At 41.3% G+C, this 27,280-nt stretch overlaps 1 protein-coding gene across 1 annotated transcript in view; it reads left to right on the top strand.

Moving 5' to 3' along the window:
• LOC138648601 (mucin-6) overlaps window positions 1-27,280 on the top strand; it is a 105,059-nt gene that overhangs the window by 57,325 nt on the left and 20,454 nt on the right. The window contains exons 20-33 of the mRNA XM_069738387.1: window positions 981-1,075; window positions 2,489-2,618; window positions 4,217-4,466; window positions 5,651-5,703; window positions 5,787-5,893; window positions 9,946-10,097; window positions 11,362-11,503; window positions 11,768-11,878; window positions 11,968-12,153; window positions 14,853-15,092; window positions 15,236-15,392; window positions 19,536-19,676; window positions 24,705-24,771; window positions 25,457-27,089. Coding sequence (XP_069594488.1) covers window positions 981-1,075; window positions 2,489-2,618; window positions 4,217-4,466; window positions 5,651-5,703; window positions 5,787-5,893; window positions 9,946-10,097; window positions 11,362-11,503; window positions 11,768-11,878; window positions 11,968-12,153; window positions 14,853-15,092; window positions 15,236-15,392; window positions 19,536-19,676; window positions 24,705-24,771; window positions 25,457-27,089 — 3,464 coding nt within the window. The remainder of the gene's footprint in view (window positions 1-980; window positions 1,076-2,488; window positions 2,619-4,216; window positions 4,467-5,650; window positions 5,704-5,786; window positions 5,894-9,945; window positions 10,098-11,361; window positions 11,504-11,767; window positions 11,879-11,967; window positions 12,154-14,852; window positions 15,093-15,235; window positions 15,393-19,535; window positions 19,677-24,704; window positions 24,772-25,456; window positions 27,090-27,280) is intronic.

The raw sequence follows: 27,280 nt of genomic DNA, 5'->3' as shown, positions 1-27,280 counted from the left end.
ACTCCCATAGGCGGAGCGCATATTCATTACTTTAACGAGCGGTACCATATGACCGTTGAACACAGGAACAAGCTGCCAGCGCATGCCGGAGACCATTGGAGAAGTAGGGACTTGTAGAGATGCATCAGGTGGGGGTGAGTATGATGGGGGAGGGTGAGCCATGCGATATTCACCTGTCCCCGTTCCACCACCTGGCTCCGTCTTCCGGGTCCTCTGGCTGTGATGTTCAGGTCAGAGGGCGCAATAACGTGATTAGTGAGCGCCCTCTGCCTGAACAGTCACTGCAGACACAGTGGCGTGTGGTGGTGCAATGGGAACAGGTGAATATTGCAAGTGCCGGGAGCCTGAGCCAGCGGCAACATCAGCACCTAGCTCCCAGCGACGAGAGGTGAGTATGTCTTTTTTTTTTAATCGCAACAGCAGCATATGGGATTATAGTATTCTATGGAGCATCTTATGGGGCCATCAATCTTTATGGAGCAGCATATGGGGTTAGATAATTCTATGGAGCATCTTATGGGGCAATCAACCTTTATTGAGCAGCATATGGGGTTATATTATTCTATGGAACATCTTATGGGGCCATCATTAGCCTTTTGTGCAGCATTATATGGGGCATATTTTAATATGGTGCATCTTATGGGGCCCATCATTAACTGTATGGAGTATTATATGGGGCTCCTGATTCAATACGGATATTCAAAAACACTTAACCTACTGAAGTCTCAATTAATTCTACTTTTATTGATATCTATTTTTATTTTTTGAAATTTACCAGTAGCTGCTGCATTTCCTAACCTAGGCTTACAGTATACTCGAGTCAATAAGTTTTCCCAGTTTTTTGTGGCAAAATTAGGGGTCTCTGCTTATACTCGGGTCGGCTTATACTCGAGTATATGCAGTAATTTGTAGTTTAACCAAATACGAGTTATTACATTTAGTAAGTTGTCAGATGTAACTAATATATTCTTCTTAAACAGAAATTTTCGCACAAGCACACTGCTCTGTTTTGGTCAACCAGGAAAGCCTGTTTCACACATGCCATTCTTTGGTGGATCCAGAACCCTACTACAAGGTAAACGGATCATGGAAGTGAAACCAATATGCCATTCTTGTATTAATATCTTTGTGATTAGCATGATTTTTTTGAAGTCCTAAATATAACATCAGTTTACATAGAATATTCTATGTGTAAGTGATCATAATAATCATGATAACATAACATTACCAGCATGATTACTGATATACAACACAACATTTCACGTTGGTTTACAAATGTAGATTACGGTAATTAACCTTACCAGTGTACTTTAATTGTGAGATGTTAAAGAATATACAAACTTCAGCACCGTCCCCTTGGTTTTCCACTCTCATTCCAACAAGGCGATTAGATTAGTTCATTACCTAAGCCAACTCCCTTCTCTGCATCAGCTTTGACAGAAGGGGTTAGGCTTAAAGGGCTTTTCTCATGCTATAAAATTGGCAAGGTTAATTAGCCAGCATAAAATAAGCATGTTTGCATTTGTGTTTTCAATCTGCTGTCATTCTCCTGCTAAAGGAGCTTTTGTCTTACATAGTTTCCAGCTTGTTCCCAAGGAGACTGACCTCTAGAGCCTGATATATTCCAGGCTGATGGGTTAATTCCTGAGATCCCAGTTAACTCTACTGCAGCTAGCTGCTCATCTCTCACCCACCTACCCCTGTTAACCTCTGATATGAAGCTGATGTTATCAGTCCTGTAAAATCACTGGCCTACCGCTCCTGCCCCTATCTGTTGCTGCTTCCAGAGCAGTTCTTCTGATCAATACTCTCACTTTACCGCGCCATGTACTTAGTAGTTATTATTACATTTAGTAGTTGTTATTAAATTTCTCGGGAGTTTTAAGAAGGGACCAAAGGTGGGCAATTAGTCTCACTGTCATGCTGATAATACAATATTCTGATATAATAACAAGGCTCCAAACTTGAATCTCTTATTTTGGCTGTAAATCAAACTTAAAGCAAATTTCAAAAATCTTTAAATGTAAAATATCACATTTTTTGTATCCTATTATTTCCCATTTTATCCTTACATTGTACATTTTATTGCTTGGGCTAAATAGAAGAATTCCAATGAAGAAAAGCCAGACACGTTTGATAGCTGTCATCTGAACACTTGATCAGCAGACTGCAAACGTCCCTGATTCCCCCACACGTGAAATCTCAGTCATATGGTTCAGTGGGAAGAGAGGAGAAAGCTGTTGGCACCTCTTACAGCCACTTATCTCTTATAAAAGGGTCGGAGAATTAAATTCCATCTGCCTGACTCTTACCTCTCCCAACATCATCTGTCAGGGAAGAGTCGAAAGGCCTCAATATACTTTAGACGGTCAAGCTTTTCCAGTATTGGAGGGTCCAGCAGACTTTGGTGCAAAGTGTATGGGGGACCTAAGTTATACAATTCTTGGTTGCAGTGTTTAAGGCTTAATATCTGATATTCTGTTTTTAGAGATGTGTCTATGAAGCTTGCAACTACCAAGAAACTATTAACTTAATCTGCTCTGCTCTTGGAACGTATGCCCGGGCCTGCGCTGCCAAGGGAATCATCCTAAAAGATTGGAGGACCTTCACCAACTGCAGTAAGAAAAAAAAATATGCTTACAGCAGTAAGATAGTCAAGGCATTAAGAGCAGAAATTTAATTTAGACTATGACACAAAAGTGCAGAATCACGTAGTGTGCAAGTAACGTTGTTTACAGGAACCATAGAAGACACGACCATTCAGCTCTATTTAGTCAAAAATATTAACTTACAAAAGGTACTTTGCTTCATTCATACAAGCAATTTTTAAGACCTTTATCTAGTTGAGTTTACTGTTCACTAGTGATGAGTGAGGCGTTATCCGCCATGCTCGAGTGCTAACAGAGTGTCTTCGACGTGCTTGAAAATATGTTCAAGCCTCCGTTGCTGCATGTCTCGTCTCTGTTTGACAGCCACAACACATGTGTGGATTGCCTTAGGCTATGTTTCCATGGTCAGGAAACCTTCAGGATTTGCTGTGGATTGGACGCTGCATACAGCCGCATGGTCCAATCCGCAGCGTCCAGATGTTACTGCATAGTAGAGGGTATTTTATGAAATCCTGTCTCCACTATGCGTGCAGGGCTATATCCGGCGGCCCTGCGTAACCGGACATGCAGCACGTCTTCATAGACAGCAGCATGTCTCTTTATCTTGTGGAGATGCTCCGTCTCCGTTAGAGAAATAACCCAGTCTATGAATACGATGCGGTGATTCTGCATGTGTTCAATGAACACTGCGCGTACAACAGCGGGCAGCACTTTGGGAGGAGCGGGGTATCCGCTGCGTCCAAAGCGCAGGGAATCCTGAACGTGGAGACATAGCCTAACAAACAGGAAATCCCCACATGTGTTGCGGCTGTCGAACAGCAGCTGCAGGGACTCAAACATATTATTCGAGCACACCGAAGACACTTGGTTGGCACACAAGCATGGAGGGATAACACCTTGTCCCAGCATGTTCATTCAAATCATCACTGCTGTTCACAAAAAATGCTTTATATAGCAGAGCCAATAAATCTGCTCTGGTATATCAATGATACGCTATTAAAACAATTGGGTTTAATGGCGTTAGTAGAAATAATACATCTGATGATTTAGGACAAATGTAGTCGTTGGAAATTATTTTTATTTGATTGGTTTAAATGGAAAAAAATGGCAATATGTCTTATATCACTTGTACAGTTGACGCAATCTTAGATGTACTTAGAGGAGATGGTTCACAGTAGACATATTGGTAGGATATGCCGTCAGTATCTGATCACTGGCGGTCCTATCTATGACCACATTCAATTGCATTAATAAAGTGGCAGCACAAGTTAAAGAGCACTGTGTCTCAAAATATTCTCTTGGACCTTTTAAGGTTTTTTTTAACCATTGTCATTGGCTCTAATGTATCCTCTGAGGAAAGGTCCTCACCAATCAGACATTATTCCAAGCAATTTTGATTTAATTAACATGGCTAGAGCGCAGCGGTGGTCGGTCTCCTAAGGAACGAGCTGTAAACAAAGGAAAAGTTTCAATATCTGAAGAATTTCTGCAAATTTTAATAAGCAGTCATTTGTAAAACTGCTTGTTTTTAAAAGTACTATTCATTTATGAAGATGGAGAAAACCCATTAACATCTCATCTACACTTGATTTCTTTTCTCTCTCTAGCTGTTGACTGCAACGGTAACCAGACGTTCAGTTACAACACTAGCCCCTGCGGTCAGACCTGTCTGTCCCTCTCTAACATGGAGCTGGAATGCTATGCCATTGACGTCCCAATTGAAGGTTGTAACTGTCCTGCGGGTCTTTACCTGGATAACAAACAGGAATGTGTTCTAAAATCACAGTGTCCCTGCTACTTGAACGCAAACACCGTCATCATGCCAAACCAACAAACAGTCTACAATGGTCTCACATGGTAAGGGGCGATGGGAATACCAAAAGATTGAATGTTGGGGGGTCAACATGATTTACTTTCAATCGTATTATTATTGAAATCAATGCAGAATGGCTGAGAGATGGAAAATTAATAGTAATTTTTAAAGGAAAAAAAATGTAATTTGTTTTTCCATATTGGGAATTATAAAGTACGAATAGTGGAATTCTCTTAAGGAGAGACATAGCGCTTTGTGAGCATAGTAAGAGAGCTTAAAATGAAAAACAAGAAATTTGCTCAACTGATGGAGTTGAGCAAATTTAGGCACAACTCCTAAAAATATGTGAAGTTAATACAATAGGTGCTGATTGAAATTCCTCCAGAGTAGTTCTGACAGGAAGTGAGGAGGGTGGAGATATCAGTTGAACTGCGCTCTCACGGTAGCAGATGTCATCAAATCGAAATAATGCCAAAAATGTACCAAAAGAATAAAATGAAATAAAACAAAAAAAAATTGTATAAAAAAAACAAAAAAACAACACGTTTCTGCTGTATTCAGCCTTCCTCAGGTGCTGCACACCTGAGGAAGGGAAGATAAGGGCAGAAACGTTTTGGGAAATTATAAGGTGTCACATTTCTGGTATTCAAAACCTCTATTCTTGTATTCTTCATGTCAGTGAGCCTTTTTGTTTCATGGATCTTCTTCTCATTTTTGTCAGCATCCGAAATGTAGAAATTTGGGCAAATTATATGCTGTAGTTAGGTCAAATTCAGTCAACAATTTTCTAATTATAAGGCTTGACAAAGCATAAGAATTAGTAAAACCAGGTATTAGATATTGTTATATATCATTCAGTATGCAAAAATATCGCATTAGGTTATTGTTATGGTTATCCCCTGTACAGAACCCTCATATATTAGCCAAACTGGAGTACAAATACAAAAATAAAGGACCCTTCATGTCTTGTATGCTCAGCCCTGATATTCCAATAGGCACTGTGTAATACTGAATGTCTTTTGTGGTGGTGCTATTGGGAATCTAGAACATTGCTGCTTCAGTCCCCTGTAGGTTACCGTTAATCACCCATTGACTTTTGGTTGGGGACAAGTATAACAAATAGGAATTGTTCAAAGTGGAACACCCCTACATATTAATATGGTAATATAATGTGGAGGAAAAGATAATTTGTAAATTTTGAATGCACTGTTTTGCTTTTTTTTTGCAGTTATTGTGTCAGTGGAAGACTCAACTGCATAGGAACACCATTTGAGTTTGCGGGTACTGTGCGCTTCTTTTTGTTCGTATTTTGTATATGTCTTCTTAGGTCTCATCTCAATATTGTTTTATCTTTTTAATTTTAGAAACTTGTGAAGCTCCTAAAATAATGAAGACCTGTGGATCCCTGTCTGATAAATACGGAGCTTCTTGTGCCCCAACATGTCAACTTCTGGCTACTGGTATCCGCTGTGTATGTGTCATGCAAATCCTGTGTTGTATATTTGCTCTTAAAGGGATTGTGTGGGCCGATATTATTTTTTTATCATGGGCCTAAAAACTAATGGGCAGGTAGTTGCTAACAGAGGCAACTACCTGCCTGTTCTGCTCGATGCCTTCTCAGAGCGTTCACTGCCAATTAAGCTGCTGCTTCTTCTTCCTGGTTCCGCTGTTGGCGGGAGGTAACTGCTGACACTAAGCTGATTGACAGCCGGCTTCCCACAGTTAGGCAGTGGGGAGCCAACTGTCAACCAGAATGACGTCGATAGTCACGCCCCGTCAACAGAGCAGAACCGAAGAGCAGCCGCTGCTCTGACGACGTGAATTCAGCAGAAGCCAATAAATTGCTGGAAGGAGCTGCCTGTGACCTTTCTGTGCCGGCAGAGATCGGCACTAGGCACAACAGACAGGTAGGTAGCATCTGCCTTACTTATTAGTTCTTAGGCTCATAGTAAAAAAATTAAACAGTCCCGGATAAGCCCTTTACCAGTCTAAAGACAAAACAAATCAGTATTCTAAAAGTCCACGATAGCAGAAATCCTCCACAATAATGACACAACGTGACATTGGGTCGCCTCATTTAACAGCTGCAGATTATACTGTCCATACTTCACGGAGGCAAATAAATGGGTTGTCCGGGGTTAGAGAAAAACAACTTTATTTTTTTTCCTAAAAGTGATATCACTCTTGCTCATGGACAAGATGAGGTTTTTCTATTTCAAGACAACTTTTTAATGGGAATTTCAGTGATTTCAACATTCATAGATCCATGCTTACTTACATAATTTAGGCTGCTTTTGAATAATATATGAAATTATTAGAGTTGGTGAAAACCACGTTTTATTTTCCAAACAGGGTTTCACATGATAGGTAAACAGATTAAATACATAGATAGATAGATAGATAGATAGATAGATAGATAGATAGATAGATAGATAGATAGATAGATAGATAGATAGATAGATAAACTCAAAAAAAAGGAAAAGCAGCACAAAATAATTGAAAAAAAGTGGCAACGTTTCGGATGTGTTATCCTTTGTCAAGGCTTGACAAAGGATAACACATCCAAAACGTTGCCACGTCGTTCAGGCATTAAAGTCCACTTTTTTCAATTATTTTGTGCTGCTTTTCCTTTTTTTTGAGTTTATTACTTTTTGACCATTGGATTGCTGGTTGGAAGAGCTCTGCATGCCTTGTAAGGTAAGTAATTTGATGCTGTTCCAATTTTTTCACGATAGATAGATAGATAGATAGATAGATAGATAGATAGATACGGGATAGATAGATAGATAGATAGATAGATAGATAGATAGATAGATAGATACGGAATAGGTAGATAGATACAGGATAGATAGATAGATAGATAGATAGATAGATAGATAGATAGATAGATAGATAGATAGATAGATAGATAGATAGATAGATACGGAATAGATAGATAGATACAGGATAGATAGATAGATAGATAGATAGATAGATACGGGATAGATAGATAGATAGATGATAGATAGATAGATAGATAGATAGATAGATAGATAGATAGATAGATAGATAGATAGATACGGAATAGGTAGATAGATACAGGATAGATAGATAGATAGATAGATACATAGATAGATAGATAGATAGATAGATAGATAGATAGATACGGGATAGATAGATAGATAGATAGATAGATAGATAGATAGATAGATAGATAGATAGATAGATAGATAGATACGGGATAGATAGATAGATGATAGATAGATAGATGATAGATAGATAGATAGATAGATACGGGATAGATAGATGATAGATAGATAGATAGATAGATAGATAGATAGATAGATAGATAGATAGATAGATAGATACGGAATAGGTAGATAGATACAGGATAGATAGATAGATAGATACATAGATAGATAGATAGATAGATACGGGATAGATAGATAGATAGATAGATAGATAGATAGATAGATAGATAGATAGATAGATAGATAGATACGGGATAGATAGATAGATAGATAGATGATAGATAGATAGATACGGGATAGATAGATAGAGGATAGATAGATAGATAGATACAGGATTGATAGATAGATAGATAGATAGATAGATAGATAGATAGATAGATAGATAGATAGATAGATAGATAGATAGATAGATAGATACGGGATAGATAGATAGATAGATAATATATTGATAATAGAAATATAATAGATACAGTGCAGACCAAAAGTTTGGACACACCTTCTCATTTAAAGATTTTTCTGTATTTTCATGACTATGAAAATTGTACATTCACACTGAAGGCATCAAAACTATGAATTAACACATGTGGAATTATATACTTAACAAAAAAGAGTGAAACAACTGAATTTATGTCTTATATTCTAGGTTCTTCAAAGTAGCCACCTTTTGCTTTGATGACTGGTTTGCACACTCTTGGCATTCTCTTGATGAGCTTCAAGAGGTAGTCACCGGGTATGGTCTTCCAACAATCTTGAAGGAGTTCCCAGTGATGCTTAGCACTTGTTGGCCCTTTTGCCTTCACTCTGCGGTCCAGCTCACCCCAAACCATCTCGATTGGGTTCAGGTCTGGTGACTGTGGAGGCCAGGTCATCTGACATAGCACCCCATCAATCGTCTTCTTGGTCAAATAGCCCTTACACAGCCTGGAGGTGTTTTGGGGGTCATTGTCCTGTTGAAAAATAAATGATGGTCCACCTAAACGCAAACCGGATGGAATAGCATGCCGCTGCAAGATGCTGTGGTAGCTGTGCTGTTTCAGTATGCCTTCAATTTTGAATAAATCCCCAACAGTGTCACCAGTAAAGCCGCCCCACACCATCACACCTCCTCCTCCATGCTTCACAGTGGGAACCAGGCATGTAGAGTCCATCCGTGCACATTTTCTGCGTCGCATAAAGACACGGTGGTTGGAACCAAAGATCTCAAATTTGGACTCATCATACCAAAGCACAGATTTCCACTGGTCTAATGTCCATTCCTTGTGTTCTTTAGCCGTGGTTTCCTAGCAGCTATTTTACCATGAAGGCCTGCTGCACAAAGTCTCCTCTTAACAGTTGTTGTAGAGATGTGTCTGCTGCTAGAACTCTGTGTGGCATTGACCTGGTCTCTAATCTGAGCTGCTGTTAACCTGCAATTTCTGAGGCTGGTGACTTGGATAAACTTATCTTCAGAAGCAGAGGTGACTCTTGGTCTTCCTTTCCTGGGGCGATCCTCATGTGAGCCAGTTTCTTTGTAGCGCTTGATGGTTTTTGCCACTGCACTTGGGGACACTTTCAAAGTTTTCCCAATTTTTCAGACTGACTGACCTTCATTTCTTAAAGTAATGATGGCCACTCGTTTTTCTTTACTTAGCTGCTTTTTTCTTGCCATAATACAAATTCTAACAGTCTATTCAGTAGGACTATCAGCTGTGTATCCACCAGACTTCTGCACAACACAACTGATGGTCCCAACCCCATTTTATAAGGCAAGAAATCCCACTTATTAAATCTGACAGGACACACCTGTGAAGTGAAAACCATTCCTGGTGACTACCTCTTGAAGCTCATCAAGAGAATGCCAAGAGTGTGCAAAGCAGTCATCAAAGCAAAAGGCGGCTACTTTGAAGAACCTAGAATATATGACATAATTTCAGCTGTTTCACACTTTTTTGTATAATTCCACATGTGTTAATTCATAGTTTTGATGCCTTCAGTGTGAATATACAATTTTCATAGTCATGAAAATACAGAAAAAAATTTAAATGAGGAGGTGTGTCCAAACTTTTGGTCTGTACTGTAGATAGATAATTATTATTATTTATATAGCACCATTAATTCCATGGTGCTGTACATGAGAAAGGGGTTACGTACAAAGTTATAAATATCATTTACAGTAAACAAATTTACAATGACAGACTGGTACAGAGGGGAGAGATGGAGAGATAGATAGATAGATAGATAGATAGATAGATAGATAGATAGATAGATAGATAGATAGATAATAGATTTTTTAATTGTCTGCTTGCATTTATAGATCCCCACTACCTGTGAAGCGGGTTGTGTTTGCCCAGCTGGTACTTATGAGGATCTTGATGGCAGCTGTGTGGCAGAGAGTGACTGCTCCTGTGAATATGGTGGCATTATTTACCGAAGTGGAGAATCCATGTTTGAAGAATGTCAGAGCTGGTAAGAAAGTCCTAGTTTTCCAGTGCAGCATGGTGGCTCAGTGGTTAGCACTTTTGCTTTAGGGTATGTTTCCACTTGCCGGATTACATCCAGATTAGCTGCGGATTGAACGCTGCGTACAGCCGCGGCGTTCAACTCACAGCATCCAGATGTTACAGCATAGTGGAGGGGATTTTAGAACGCAGCATGTCTGTTTACCTTGCGGCGACACTTCGTCGCCGCAATGTAAATCACAGGGCCCTATGTATGGGGTGCAGAGATTCCGGATGTGTGCAATGAACACAACCGGAATCACCGCGCGTACAGAAGGGGGCGGCACTTTGGGTGGAGCAGGTTTTCTGCTCCGTCCAAAGCGCCGTCATTACCGACCGTGGACACGCATCCTTACAGTTCTGGGGTCCTGAATTCAAATCCCACTAAAGACAACCCCTGCAAGGAGTTGTATGTTCTCACCATGTTTGAGTGGGTTTCCTCCGGATTCTCCAATTTCCTACCCCACTCCAGAGATATACTGATAGGGAATTAGATTGTGAGCCCCAATAGGGACAGAAATGATTGTGTCTGTAAAGTGCTGCAGAAATGAATGGTGCAAGAAAAATAAAAAATAAATGAAGATAAGGTTATTAGAGGACTGGGGGGTCTGCAATACCAAGATAGGTTATTACACTTGGGGCTATTTACAGTAGTTTAGAAAAACGAAGACTAAGGGGTGATCTTATTTTAATGTATAAATATATGAGGGGACAGTACAAAGACCTTTCTGATGATCTTTTTAATCATAGACCTGAGACAGGGACAAGGGGGCATCCTCTCCATCTGGAGAAAAGAAGGTTTAAGCTTAATCACAGACGCGGATTCTTTACTGTAAGAGCAGTGAGACTATGGAACTCTCTGCCGTATGATGTTGTAATGAGTGATTCATTACTTAAATTTAAGAGGGGACTGGATGCCTTTCTGGAAAAGTATAATGTTACAGGGTATATACACTAGATTCCTTGATAGGGCGTTGATCCAGGGAACTAGTCTGATTGCCGTATGTGGAGTCGGGAAGGAATTTTTTTCCCCAATGTGGAGCTTACTATTTGCCACAGGGGTTTTTTTTGCCTTCCTCTGGATCAACATGTTAGGGCATGTTAGGTTAGGCTATGGGTTGAACTAGATGGACTTAAAGTCTTCCTTCAACCTTAATAACTATGTTACTAAGTCATTGCTCTGCTTTTTGTTCTAGCATTATATTTAACTTAAATTTACCTTCTCTTTACAGCGCCTGCAGCGGAGGTCATTGGCAATGTGAGGAGACTCCAAATTGTGCATCCACGTGTATGATGTATGGGGAGAGCCACATCAAAACATTTGATGGACAGCAGTACTTGTTTGAAGGAAACTGTGAATACACCTTAGCCACCGTAAGATCTTTATACCGTACATACGAATAGCTAATAAATGATGAAACATCATGTACAATGCCTACTATATACACCTCCTAATGACAATGACTGTTTATTCATGGTCCTCATGCAACATGTCCATCAGTGGTCTCGAACTCCTGACTCTTCAGAGCAGCTACAGTATACGTTGGAAACCACCATGGTGCAATGGTGAAGGTGGACAGCTGGAGAACTAGTGACTGTGTAACCCTAACATGTATTTGTATCTTTTCTTCCATTTAGGATGGATGTGGACTGAACACATCAATGTCTTCATTTAAGATCCTTACAGAAAATGTGATCTGTGGCACCACTGGAACAACCTGCTCTCGCGCCATCCTTGTCACCATTGGGGTAGGAATACTAGTTGTAAAGCATTAGTAGTAATAAGGATATTATAATATGAATACTAATGATTTTTTATTAAACTTTCAATGACACAGAACACAGAGCTGAAGCTGTTTGATGAAAAGTATACCATCTCACAAGATACACCTGATGTGAAAATTGCCATCCAGAACAACACCCTCTACATCATGTTTGAGATCACTATCCCAGATAAGTTCTACATCTCACTCCTCTGGAACAAGAACATGAATGTGTTTATCAAGATATTAAAGCTTGGCGAGGTATGTAAATCTCTGCAAGTTGGGTTTTACATATTTCTTAGTGTTTTTGTGCTTACCATCGACGCTGATGCAGAATAACAGGGTGCATCAACTACACAGAGCCATAAATAATTCTGGTGCCAAATATAGACCTAAAGGAAAAGAATGAGAAAGCACTTCATAAGGCAAAACACCTTTGTAATTAGATGGAAATAGGAAGATTCTTGTGCCTCACTCTGTGTTGTCTTTTACCATCGCGTAACAAAAACATAAAATCTGACTAAGAATGGAAATTGCCAATGGCGACCTCTTTGCTGGATCCAATCTGGTCCATTAGTGATGACAAAATGCCCAAAAAAAGTAAAAGAGGTAGGTGAGGGTTAAATCCTAGCACTGCAGGTCTTGATTAGATGGGCATGACTTGCTTTAACTAGGAACCAGGGCCTGTGTTCACTAGGTGTCAGTCTGCTGGATGGATCAGAGTTTAGTGTGCTGCTGGGGAGTGCCAGCTAAAACGTAAGCTGCATTTGAGAGAGACACCAATGAGGGTCTCTCTGAATGGAGTGACTGGGGAGTCAGCTGAGGAGCTGATCAGTCTTTGGTCAAAGAACCATTTAATGGTGGACAGTCTACAATAGTGTGGGAGTTGGAGAGATCTCATGCTAACCTGTTTGTGGGTGGATGCATGCCAGCCAGAGAATTGGATGTATACTTACTAGAGTTTATATTGTCTTTTGGGTAATTTTGGTTTATCCCAAAAGTCTGCAGTCTGCACCAAAATCCTCCAAGATCTATATACATCCTAGATCATTCATTCTAAGGCTAGGGTCACACCACCGTTTTTTCTATTTCATAGTTTGATCCGATTTTCTCCATCTTCCTCATTCTGTCAGTCAGCGAAAATCAGACAAACTCTGTCCAAAAAATTGGACATGTGCATGGCCCAATAGAAAAACATTGGTCCGAGTGCGATCCTATATTTTGTCAGCTCACACTCAGACTGAAAATATGGTCATCCTCACCAACAGTGAGCTATGCTGCTACCTTGATCATCAACTTCCACTGTGAAATGCTGTGAAAACCCATTCCTGTTTGAGATACTATGGAAAAAGAACCCTTTCCTTACAGAAAATCCTTGACATATTAATTCCCTCTAACAATTGTACTTCGGAGAGTAGCAATATTAGATGATTGGGGCTACATTCAGAAAGCTTTAATATACTTTTGGGAAGGTTTTCAACGTCTAAAGGAAATACGTTTTCACTTTTCACCATTATTATAGACTGGGGTTCTTTATTGGAAGAGCAGGGAAACTATGGAACTCTCGCCTACAGGATATTGTAATGATTGATTCATAGAGCAAGTTAAATGAGGTCTCAGGTGCCTTTTTGGAGTCAGAAAAGTTTTTTTTGTCCTTAAAGGGAATCTGTCAGCAGGTTTTTGCTGTGTAAGCTGACGGCAGCATGTTGTAGGGGTTAAAACAGAGATTTCAGCTATGCCTCTCTTATCAAGCTCCAAGGTTTTTTTTAGCTTCTAATCATTGTTTTATCACAAGTAGCTTATCATTACCGTGTCTAGATGGTCACATGAGCCCTAAGGTACCGTCACACTAGACGATATCGCTAGCGATCCGTGACGTTGCAGCGTCCTTGCTAGCGATATCGTCCAGTGTGACAGGCAGCAGCGATCAGGCCCCTGCTGTGCTGTCGCTGGTCGGGGAAGAAAGTCCAGAACTTTATTTCGTCGCTGGACTCCCCGCAGACATCGCTGAATCGGTGTGTGTGACACCGATTCAGCGATGTCTTCACTGGTAACCAGGGTAAACATCGGGTAACTAAGCGCAGGGCCGCGCTTAGTAACCCGATGTTTACCCTGGTTACCATCGTAAAAAAACAAACAGTACATACTTACATTCAGCTGTCTGTCCCTTGCCGTCTATTTCCTGCACTGACTGCTGGCCGCAAAGTGAAAGTGAAAGCACAGCACAGCGGTGAGTCACACAGCGGTGACTCACCGCTGTGGCTGTGCTCTGCTTTCACTTTGTGGCCAGCAGTCAGTGCAGCAAACAGACGGCAAGGGACAGACAGCTGAATGTAAGTATGTACTGTTTGTTTTTTTACGATGGTAACCAGGGTAAACATCGGGTTACTAAGCGCGGCCCTGCGCTTAGTTACCCGATGTTTACCCTGGTTACCGGGGACCTCGGGATCGTTGGTCGCTGGAGAGCGGTCTGTGTGACAGCTCTCCAGCGACCAAACAGCGACGCTGCAGCGATCCGGATCGTTGTCGGTATCGCTGCAGCGTCGCTAAGTGTGACGGTACCTCTAGTCTGACACACCCCCTCCTGTGATAAGCAGCTCACTGTCTATGTATTTTGTACATACAGAGCCTGGTGTGGGCGGGGCTAGCTCGCTCAGCTCTGCTTCATGCTAAATCTAAAAACTCTTAATGTGTCTCAACTGTTCCACCCAGTAATGTAAGGGATATATCGTTGGATTCAGCTTTTCTTTGCCTACATCAGACAGCTCTCAGATGAGGTAGCAAAAACCTGCTAACAGATTCCCTTAAATTAAGCACTCCAAATATTTTTTTATTAGCTAAACTAGTATAAATGTGTGCGTAATGTTGTAAGTATGTTAATATGCTCCCCGACTGACTTTTCCCCGGTTTTCAGCACCACATTGGTCCTCTTCTGACTCACGTGACTTGATCTTCCCCAGGAATCAGTATGTGGTCTCTGTGGAAACTATAATGGAAACGTGAAGGATGACTTTGAAACCAGAAGCAAATATGTGGCTTCCACTCAGTTGGAGTTCATAAATTCATGGAAAGAAAGACCAACGTGCATGGATGTCACTGATGTGGCAGATTCCTGTGCAAAGAATCCTCATCGGAAGGCCTGGGGTGAAAACAGTTGCCTAGTTCTTAAGTCTAATGTTTTCGAAGCCTGCAATAAACGGGTAAGAGCGGCACAATCATATGCTATGGGAAATAGTGGACGTAATTGAAGAGTCATTTATTTATAGTGTACGAGACGTGGGGGGATTTATAAATGTATCATATACTGTGATTGAGTGATGAAAAATGATCTTGCGATTTTCAGGTCAGTCATGTCAAATACTATGAGGCCTGTGTGAAGGATGCTTGTGCATGTGACACAGGAGGAGACTGCGAATGTCTGTGTAAGGCTGTCCAAGCCTACGCTACAGCATGCCTCGCTGCTGGAATTTGTGTCGACTGGAGAAAACCAGATTTTTGCCGTAAGTTCACCCTTTGGGGTGATAAAACTGTTAAAGAAAATGTGTCATTAGAAAATGGCGTAATGTTTTATTCAAATATTCCAAAATCTTGTAATTTTTACTCTGGCAGCTAAGCCTAATGTTAGGGCTGAAAGCTCTTTTTTTTTCATAGAGATCACTTTTCAGCAGTCATCTCATTATCATCACAGGCTGGATTGCAGTGACAGATAACAAATATATATTACCAGTTGTGGGAAAGTGTTTGCCCCCTTCCCCATTTCCTATTCTTTTGCATGTTTGTCACACTTATCTGTTTCAGATCACCAATCAAATTTAAATATTAGACAATGATAACACAAGTAAACATAAATGCAGTTTTCAAGTGAAGTCTTTATTATTAAGGGAAAAGAAATCCAAACCTACATGGCCCTGTGTAAAAAAGTGATTGTCTACCCCTTTAAAACATAAATTAATTGTGAACCAAAAAACAAACAGATAGATGCCACGCTAGCAAATGTGGAAAACAATATCACTTATGGGTTATAGCACACGATAACCGACTAAAAGCAATAAACAAAGACAGAAAGCAAACAGACAAAACTCCCCGTGGATTCACATCAGTGGAACCCCCTGACCCAGAAACAGATACTCCCCCCACCACTATAGTACCGCACCAGCAGCACAGTCTATCCTGCAATGAGTTAAGTGCCAATATCTCTAACTTACCAATGGTATGACTGACACAGCTAAGTGCGGGTCCGCGTTGTGTGAGGGTAGATGTGCCTCTGTCCAATGTAAACCGCCAAGGGTTCCGGCGTGGTGCGCGTCAGATAACGCTATGCAGCGTACCTCAGGGATGCCCCGGCCGGTAGCATTCCCCGGATTAATTGTGGTTTATCACATCTTTGGGAAGTTTGGTTCAATTTCCCTATCCACACCCAGAACTGATTACTGCCATACCTGTTCTCAAACAAGAAATCACTTAAATAGGACCTGCCTGTCAAAATGAAGATCTTTGTTGTTAAGGGAAAAAGAAATCCAAGCCTACAGGGACCTGTGTGAAAGCATGATTGGTGTTCTTGCCCTGTTCCATCCCTGAAACTATTATCAATTATGATGCCATGTTTTAGAGAGGGGCAGAGGCGGCAGCAGTGACTGCAGCCTCTGCCCCTTGATGATGCTTCGTTTGAGTATTCAAGCATGCATTGGGATTCTCAAATGAAGTGTCATCACACAAGTAGGGGAAAAAATACAATAGCAGTTAGAAAGAGTAGCTAGGGAACAGAAGTGAATTTTAATGCAAGCATACTAGAAATTAGTTTAGAATACTGCAGTAAATAGATAGGGATTTAGATGAAAATTTCTTTGGCCTTTAGACCACCCCTTTTAAGTTAAAAAAGTTTGAAAAAAATAAAGAAAATTTGATAACAAAAATGAAAAAACAAAAAAAAATAGAATTTTTCCCCTTTGATTTAAAAAAAATAAAGTGATGGACACTAAAAAGAAAAATGGCAGAATTGCTGTTTTTCATTCTTCTGCGTATCAAAAAATCAAATAAAAAGTGAGTGAAAAAATCATTTGTAACCCAAACTAGAATAGCAGAAGACATCCACTTGCCCTGCAAAAGATAAAAAAAGAAATGATGGCGCTCTGAATATGATGACACAAAAGACGTATTAGTTTGTTTTTAATGGACTTACTGCACAAAACATGAATAAAATATATAAATTAAGTGTCATCCTAATGTAGAGTAAAGTTAACGCATCGCATAGCACACAGTCAACAATGTCTGTTAAAGAAAAAGTTTTATCCAGCTAAAAAGAGTTAATACAATTGTTCAATGAGTTATATGTACCTGGAAATGCTACAAGTTAAGGTTCAGGAACACATGGGCTACTTGCACAGTGAACAAGTCTGTATGATCATGTTCACACACCACCAAGAAACCTGAAGACACAAAAGAGAATAGTAAAACCAAAAACACTCAGTTTGAAAAAATGTTGCAGTAATCCGCAAGTGCTAGTAAAAGATGTAAAAAACAGGGTATTTGGTTGATACGTTTTTTGCAAAAAATGTATACTAAGCTGCTCTACCAATCTTCACGGTATACCCTTATCAGAGCAGTCCTAACTAATGTATGCAATCCCTATCTGATGTATTTAAAAACCTGATCATCTGTATATAACCTGTGTGAACAGGGTTCAGAGAGGAAAAATCCATGTGTGCATACAGGGTAGAACAGCTTTTGTGCAGATAGCCCAAGAGGAGTGGTGGAACTCCCCAGTCTTGTAGACACAAGAGAACAATTATGGAAACAGGAACACATGGGCTACTTGCACAGTGAACAAGTCTGTATGATCATGTTCACACACCACCAAGAAACCTGAAGACACAAAAGAGAATAGTAAAACCAAAAACACTCAGTTTGAAAAAATGTTGCAGTAATCCGCAAGTGCTAGTAAAAGATGTAAAAAACAGGGTATTTGGTTGATACGTTTTTTGCAAAAAGTTAAGGTTCAGGTTGTGACAACCGGTTTTTGTTTTTTTAGAGAGTGGTTGTTACCAGTAGTTTGAAAGGCAATATTTATTGACTAACTAGATGGTAGCCCGATTCTAACGCATCGGGTATTCTAGAATATGTATGTAGTTTATTTATGAAGATTTTAGAATAATACATTGGATACACAGGATTCGACCGGCCGCAACCATTAGCGAAGCGTGGTTCAAATCCCGCGCCAATTCACAGCCGGACTGCGCCTGTCACTGATTGTTCACGGCCGGCCACGTAGTATATAGCACAGCCACGTTGTATATTGCACAGCCACGTAGTATATAGCACAGCCATGTAGTATATAGCACAGCCACGTAGTATATAGCACAGCCCACGGAGTATATAGCACAGCCCACGGAGTATATAGCACAACCCATGGAGTATATAGCATAGCCCACGGAGTATATTGCACAGCACGCATAGTAAATTGCACAGCCCGCGTAGTATATTGGAGAGCCCGCGCAGTACCATGCACGCAGTTTATAACACAGGCCACGTAGTGTATAGCACAGCCCACGCAGTATATAGCACAGCCCACGGAATATATAGCACAGCCCATGGAGTATATTGCACAGCCCGCGTAGTAAATTGCACAGCCCGCGCAGTACCACGCACACAGTGTATAAAACAGGCCACGTAGTGTAATAGCACAGCCCACGCAGTATATAGCACAGCCCACGCAGTATATTGCACAGCCCGTGTAGTACATTGCACAGCCCGCTTAGTACATTGCACAGCCCGCGTATTATATTGCACAGTCCGTGTACTATATTGCACAGCCCACAAAGTACGTTGCACAGCCCGCGTAGTATATTGCACAGCGTATATTGCACAGCCCATGTAGTATATAGCACAGCCCACGCAGTATATAACACAGTCCACGTAGTATATTGCCCAGCCCATGTAATATATTGCACAGCCCACGCAATATATAGCAATGTGGGCACCATATCCCTGTAAAAAAAGAATGAAAAAATAGTGATATACTCACCCTCTGTTGGCCCCCGGATCGAAGCGCTTACCGACGCTCCTCGCGCGCTCCAGTCTGAAGAGTGCATTGCTGTCTCGCGAGACCGCTACGTCATCATCTCGCGAGACCACAATGCATGGAGCGGTCACTGGGGCGTCGCGAGGAGCGGGAAAGGCCGGTTCTTGATCCGGGGGCCGATGGACGGTGAGTATATAACGATTTTTTTTTTTTTTAATTATTTTTAACATTAGATCTTTTTGCTATTGATGCTGCATAGGCAGCATGAATAGTAAAAAATAGCAGCGTTAACCGAGTGCGTTACACCGCGGTCAATGCTGCCATTAACTCTGTGTGAGCGCTGACTGGAGAGGAGTACGGAGCGGGCACTGACTGCGGGGAGGAAGGAGCGGCCATGTTGCCGCCGGACTGTGCCCGTCGCTGATTGGTCGTGGCTGTTTTGCCACGACCAATCAGCGACTTGGATTTCCATGACAGACAGAGGCCGCGACCAATGAATATCCGTGACAGACAGATAGAAGGACAGACAGAAAGACGGAAGTGACCCTTAGACAATTATATAGTAGATTGGTAATTATTTTATTCTGCTGTTTGCGCTCTTCTGAGTTTCCATCCTCTTCTTTAGCTGTTTACTGTGACTATGAGAACACACATATTAACACTGGGAATGGAGTTGAATTGAGCCCAGAAGTAAATTGTACATGGCACTACCAGGCTTGCCAGTGTCCATTTGCTCCACAAAGCTATCCTCATCAAAACAGTGAAGGTAATGTATCCGAATGGAGGGTAAGTAGGGGAAATTACAATTTATTTCAATGGGATAAATGTCTTTACCTAATTAGATATTAGGTTTATATTGCTTAGTGAACACTTATTTCCCATATGACCTGGAAGTATAAGGTAGATCAAGGGATTTTCCTAATAGTTGAAAAAGTTACTTTTTAAAACATGCTGTAAATCAAAGTATGGCCGATCTGTAACAAGTGTTAGCAGCTTATTGTTTGCATCCAGACATTGAATTTGTGAACCAATAAATTATTGTCTCATGACATGATGAAACTGATATATTATTTTCAAGAATTTCCAATAAGTGTTGCTTACACCGGCTTGGCACTCTCCATAAAGAGTAATGTTTCAACTTAAGGTACCTTCACACATAACGATTTCGTTAACAATATCGTTGCAACGTCACGCTTTTTGTGACGTAGCAACGATCCCGCTAACGATCTTGTTGGTCGTTGGGGAATGATCAGGACCTTTTTTTGGTCGGCGATCACCCGCTGTCATCGCTGGATCGGCGACCACACAACGACTTACCAACGATCACGGCCAGGTCGTATCGCTGGTCGTGATCGTTGGTAAGGCATTTAGTGTAACGGTACCTTTAGACCCCTGTCAAATGCCTCTCACCCAGTCAAATTAGGCCTCCTGTTTTGCACTGGTAAGGGGTAAATAACCCAAAACATATGCCTGCAAATGGATTATCAGACTTGGCTTCTTATCCTAAGTCATATGTCAAGGCTTATTAAAAAGTCTATATTGACTTTTACGATTGCTACATCCAAAAGGTGGAACTAATATTCTAGTCTTCTTCTTCCCTGAAGAGGATATTTTCAATTAGTAGATGACATAGGCATCAAATTGATTGGTTTCCAACAGCTAATAATAATAATAAATAATAATTTTATTTATATAGGGCCAACATATTCTGCAGCGCTTTAAAAATTATAGAGGGGATTTGTACAGCCAATAGACATTACAGCATAACAAAAATCACAGTTCAAAATAGATACCAATAACCTCATGTCATTAGCAGAACGGAGAGCACGGGTAGGGTGGTAGACTGAGACCAGGGAGGAGTTGTAGGGTGGTGCTGAGCCATGGAGCGCTTTGTGGATGAGGGTAATCGCTTTGTACTGGATTCTAGAGTGGATGGGTAACCAGTGTAATGACTGGCACAGGGTAGAGGTATCTGTGTAACGGTTGGTGAGGAATATGATCCTGGCAGCAGCATTCAGGACAGAATGGAGCGGGGAGAGTTTGGTAAGAGGGAGGCCAATTAAGAGAGAGTTACAATAGTCCAGACGAGAATGCAAAAACTCTAACTGTTTCACTCATTCAGTGTCGAAAGTCAGAAAAGGGCGAATTCTAGAAATGTTTTTTAGGTGCAGATTAGAAGAGCGAGCCAATGATTGGATGTGGGGTGAAGGAAAGCTCAGAATCAAGGATGACCCCAAGGCAGCGGGCATGTTGCTTGGGAGTAATGGTGGAACCACACACGGAGATGGCAATGTCAGGCAAAGGTACCGTAGGTTAGTAGAGGGAGAGAACATGAGAAGTTCAGTTTTTGACAGGTTCAGTTTCAGATAGAGGGAGGACATGATGTTAGAGACAGCAGTAAGACAATCACTGGTGTTTTCTAAAAAGGCAGGTGTGATATCAGAAGAAGTGTATAATTGGGTGTCATCAGCATAGAGATGGTACTGGAAACCAAATCTGATTGTTTGTCCAATAGGGGCAGTATACAAAGAGAAGGGGAGGGGGCCTAGAACTGATCCTTGAGGAACCCCAACTGTAAGGGGAAGGTGAGAGGAGGAGGAACCAGCAAAAGATACTGTGAAGGAGCGGTCAGAGAAATAGGAGGAGAACCAAGAGAGAACGGTGTCCTTGAGGCAGTTGGAGCGGAGCATAGTGAGGAGGAGCTGATGATCCACAGTATTGAATGCTGCGGAGAGATCCAAGAGAATTAGCATGGAGTAGTGACCATTAAATTTAGTTGTTAGTAGATCATTGGAGACTTTAGTGAGGGCAGTTTCAGTAGAGTGTAAAGAGAAGTAACCAGATTGAAGAGGGTCGAGAAGAGAGTTATCTGAGAGACAGCGGATAAAATGGGAGTGGACCAGGCGTTCGAGGAGTTTAGAGATGAAGGGAAGATTAGAGACAGGTTTATAATTAGCTGCACAGTTTTGATCAAGGTATGGTTTTTTAAGTAATGGGTGCATGATGGCATGCTTAAATGAGGAGGGAAAAATACCGGAAGAGAGAGAAAGGTTGAATATTTTTGATAGCTGTGAGATGAAAGCCAGGGAAAGGGACTGGAGGAGATGTGACGGAATGGGGTCACTGGTGCAAGTTGTCGGGCGAGAAAATGCAAGGAGCCTGATTACTTCTTCTTCTGTAACTGGTTCAAAGTCAGAGAGTTAACTGGATGCAGTGGGGGAGGGAGGACAGTGCATGGTATGAAGGGATTGGGAGATAATTTCCTGTCAAATATGGTCAATTTTTTCTTTGAACTAATTGGCCAGATCGTCAGCGCGGAGATCTGTGGTTGGGGCCTGCACTCTTGGGTTGAGTAGGGAATGGAAAGTGTCAAATAGACGTTTAGGGTTATTGGACAGCGAGGTGATGAGGTTGTTAAAATAAGTTTGTTTGGAGAGGTGAAGGGCGGAGTTGTATGTTTTAAGCAAACCTATAATGGATGAAATCTTCGGGTAGATTATATTTTCTCCACAGACGTTCGGCGCACCTGGAGCACCGCTGTAGGAAACGTGTTTGCAGCGTGTGCCACACTTGTCGCCGTCTGTGCCGAGTTGTTCTATGTATAGGATGTGCAATTTCATCCAGGGCACTTTGGAGGGTTTCATTGTAATGCTTCAGTACAGAATCAGGACATGAGATGGAGGAGATAGGGGCCAATGATGACTGCAAGTTCTTCATAAATTTCTGGGTGTTAATGGCCTGTATGTTTCTATAAGTGGGGGTGACCTGAGCATGATGGCAGTTCTTGATGGCGAATGAAAGAAGGTGGTGGTCAGAGAGGGAGAGGGGAGTTTGTGAAATCGTCCACTGAGCAAAGTCGGGAGAAGACCAAGTCGAGGGAGTTTCCGTCTTCATGCGTTGGAGAGTTAGTATGCTGCAAGAGGCCGAAAGAGGAGGTTAGAGATAAAAGGTGAGAAGCAGATGGGGAGAAGGGAAAAGCAATGGGGATGTTGAAATCACCCATGATGAGGGTGGGGATGTCACAGGAAATAAAGTGAGGAAGCCAGGTGGCAAAGTGATCCAGGAACTGATGAGAGGGGTCGGGAGGACGATACACCACCACCACTCACATGGAGAAGGGGATGTAGAGTCTGACAGCATGGACTTCAAAGGAAGGGAAAACAAGTGAGGGTACTTGGGGGATAACTTGGAAGGTACATTTAGGTGAAAGGAGCAGACCAACGCCTCCACCTGCTCTGTTGTCTGATCTTGGGGTATGAGAAAAGTGTAGTCCACCATATGAATGAGCAGCAGCAGCGGTGTCTGACTGCTGGATCCAGGTTTCAGTAAGAGCCAGGAGGTTAAGAGAATCAGAAAGGAAGAAGTCATGGATGAAAGGGAGTTTATTATACACAGAGCGAGAATTCCAAAGGGCACAATTGAAAGAGGCAGAAGGCAAGCATGGAATATAAATAAGGTTAGAGGGGTTTCTGAGTGTAACAGTTGGGAGGTTTGACTGGCTAATAGGCTATAACATGGGGGGCCGGGAGAGATGTCTCCAATGACTAGGAGAAGGAGGATAGAAAGAGTGAACAGATGGTTAAGTGATTTGTGAGAGCGTCTCTTGTGTTGGATGGTGGGACTAAATGGATCTGCGCTGCTAAGCAATGTGAACAGAGCGTGAGTGCTATACATAGGAGAGGAAAGGACAGAGGGGCCGATATGGATGGAGTGTAAAGAGTTAATGCAAGGGCGGTGAATGTGAGTGAATGCAGCAGCCAGGATATAGATTACGCAAATGCATATGGTGAATATTTGTTCTGTTCCAAATGAACAGGGAGTTGAAAGATTAAAGTGTCTTACCTGTCTCCTGCCCTGTCTGACTGTCATGGTTTAACTGCCAGTACTTAAAAAACAGTACTTCGAATAACTGTAGATGAATAATAGTGCACGAATGTGTCCCCAAACTATGTCTAAATTTATAGAAGGCTAGCTCTTAGATCTCACTTTTCTCTCTCTCTCTCTCTCGTTAGCAGTCAATCTAACTCTTGAGACAGCAGGACACAATAAATGTAGTGAACAGATAAACAAATGTCCAGCCCTTTATGGATCATAAACCGCTTTGAAAACAGTTATGTGAATCTCTCTGCATAAAGACAAGCAGAAGTGACGTCAATATCTATGTACAAAAAACAAATGCTTACTAAGACGGCGAACAAATCTACATACATGCAGGATTCAATGCCTGAGATAGAATGATATGATTTACCATTCAGGCTGCTTGCTGACAATGAATGGAGGAAAAAGACATGCAAGATTCAGTTCAAAGCTGGAATGATATGATTTACCTGTATGAAGAGAATAGAGAATAGAGATGTGTGTTAGATTCATCCATGGTTTAACTGCCAGTATTTAAAAAACAGTACTTCGAATAACTGTACACGAATAATAGTGCACGAATGCACCCCTACCCAGCTAATAAGGTTCTTCGTTTTGAGAGAGATGGACATGGTTCTTTTAAAAAAAAAAATCAATAGACATAATACAAACCTTTCAAGGACATGGACGTTGTCCCGTATCTTAAAGTTAACCCAACACATGCCACCAAATCTTCATTAAAACCATTGACCCAGTATGTCAGTCTCTCCCGGTATTGAATGTTTGTGTCTGATTGTGATTTCCACATCTCTCTTTGATGTTATACACACTGCACTGGATATGTATATTGCTTATGTAATAAGTCATCACCCCATATGGGATAATGTAATTAATTATTACTGTAATAACATAATTCTATACTGTTTCTCTAACACAGGATGCTACCAATGCGGCCCTGACAAGTTCTATGATCCTGTCAAAAAGACTTGTGTCCCATGTAGTAAGTTTTCCTTTTTCAAGTCAAGTGAAAAAAAGATCTATTAACGATTTAGATAACTTTAACCAGTCTTTAAAACCATGAAAACTTTATTTTGCAATTCATTTTTTTAAAATCAAGCATTGTGCATGTACAAGATAAAGAAATACAGCTCAATTTATAAAGTTTGTGCTTTCATATTTGAGTAGTGTTCCAAGACATAGCTGCATAACAATGCCATTTCTAATTTCTAAAAAAAAAAAAAATGTAAACACCTGCTGAGCCCCTGGAGGACAGTCACAGTAGACCCCGATTTTTCTGTACACTTGGCTTAACAAGAATAGGATATATGTACGCAGTGGGCACTGGCATCTACCAATTTTGCCTGGTGCTGTCACCAGCCGTCTTCTTCAACGACAAAAAAAATTACTGATCCACATTTTTGCCCATTTCTGTAACAGACAACAAACACAACTTTACATTTCTATATTACTTAGTATTCTTTCTTTTCTTGCAGCTGGACCACCGGTTTCAACCACTACTCACTCACCATCAACACCTACTCCTTTAACCATTTCCACTGTTACTACCCATTCAACCTCCCCATCTACAACCACTAAAACTCCCAGTACAGCTAGTACAGTTACCAGTCACACCCCAACAACATCAACAACCACTACTCACTCAGCATCAACACCTACTCCATTAACCAGTACCAGTGTTACTACCCACTCAACTTCCACATCTACTGCAACTAAAACTCCCAGTTCAACTAGTACTGTTAGCACTCACACCCCAACAACATCAACAATCACTACTCACTCACCATCAACACCTACTCCATTAACGGGTACCTCTGTTACTACCCACCCAACTTCCACATATCCGACAACTAAAACTCCCAGTACAACTAGTACTATTACAACTCAAACCCCAACAACAACTTCAACAACCACTACTCACTCACCATCAACACCTACTCCTCTAACCAGTACCACTGTTACTACCCACTCAACTTCCACATCTACTACAACTAAAACTCCCATTACAACTAGTACAGTTACCAGTCACACCCCAACAACATCAGCAACCACTACTCACTCACCATCAACACCTACTCCATTAACCAGTACCAGTGTTACTACCCACTCAACTTCCACATCTACTGCAACTAAAACTCCCAGTTCAACTAGTACTGTTAGCACTCACACCCCAACAACATCAACAATCACTACTCACTCACCATCAACACCTACTACATTAACGGGTACCTCTGTTACTACCCACCCAACTTCCACATCTCCGACAACTAAAACTCCCAGTACAATTAGTACTATTACAACTCACACCCCAACAACTTCAACAACCACTACTCACTCACCATCAACACCTACTCCTTTAATCAGTTTAACCAGTACAACTGTTACTACCCACTCAACTTCCACATCTCCTACAACTAAAACTCCCATTACAACTAGTACTGTTACCACTCACACCCCAACAACATCAACAATCACTACTCAATCACCATCAACACCTACTCCATTAACCAGTACCAGTGTTACTTCCCACTCAACTTCCACAACTACTACAACTAAAACTCCCAGTACAACTAGTACGATTACAACTCACACCCCAAGAACAACTTCAGCAACCACTACTCACTCACCATCAACACCTACTCCTTTAAGCAGCACCACTGTTACTACCCAATCAACGTCAACATCTCTTCCAACTAAAACCCCCAGTACAACTAGTACAGTTACCACTTACACCCCAACAACATCAACAACCACCACCACTCACTCACCATCAACACCTACTCCATTACCCATTACCAGTGTTACTACCCACTCAACTTCCAGGTCTCCTACAAATAAAACTCCCAATACAACTAGTACTGTTACCTCTCACACCCCAACAACATCAACAATCACTACTCAATCACCATCAACACCTACTCCATTAACCAGTGCCAGTGTTACTACCCACTCAACGTCCACATCTACTACAACTAAAACTCCCATTACAAGTAGTACAGTTACAAGTCACACCCCAACAACATCAACAACCACTACTCACTCACCATCCACACCTACTCCATTAACCAGTACCAGTGTTACTACCCACTCAACTTCCACATCTACTACAACTAAAACTCCCAGTTCAACTAGTACTTTTAGCACTTACACCCCAACAACATCAACAATCACTACTCACTCACCATCAACACCTACTCCATTAACGAGTACCACTGTTACTACTCACTCAACTTCCACATCTCCTACAACTAAAACTCCCAGTACAACTAGTACTCTTAGCTCTCACACCCCAACAACATCAACAATCACTACTCACTCACCATCAACACCTACTCCATTAACCAGTACCAGTGTTACTATCCACTCAACTTCCACATCTACTACAACTAAAACTCCCAGTTCAACGAGTACTGTTAGCACTCACACCCCAACAACATCAACAATCACTACTTACTCACCATCAACACCTACTCCATTAACGAGTACCTCTGTTAC

This window comes from Ranitomeya imitator, chromosome 9, assembly GCF_032444005.1.
Source record: "Ranitomeya imitator isolate aRanImi1 chromosome 9, aRanImi1.pri, whole genome shotgun sequence".
Lineage (NCBI taxonomy): Eukaryota > Metazoa > Chordata > Amphibia > Anura > Dendrobatidae > Ranitomeya > Ranitomeya imitator.
This window is presented reverse-complemented; position numbering and strand designations above follow the sequence as displayed.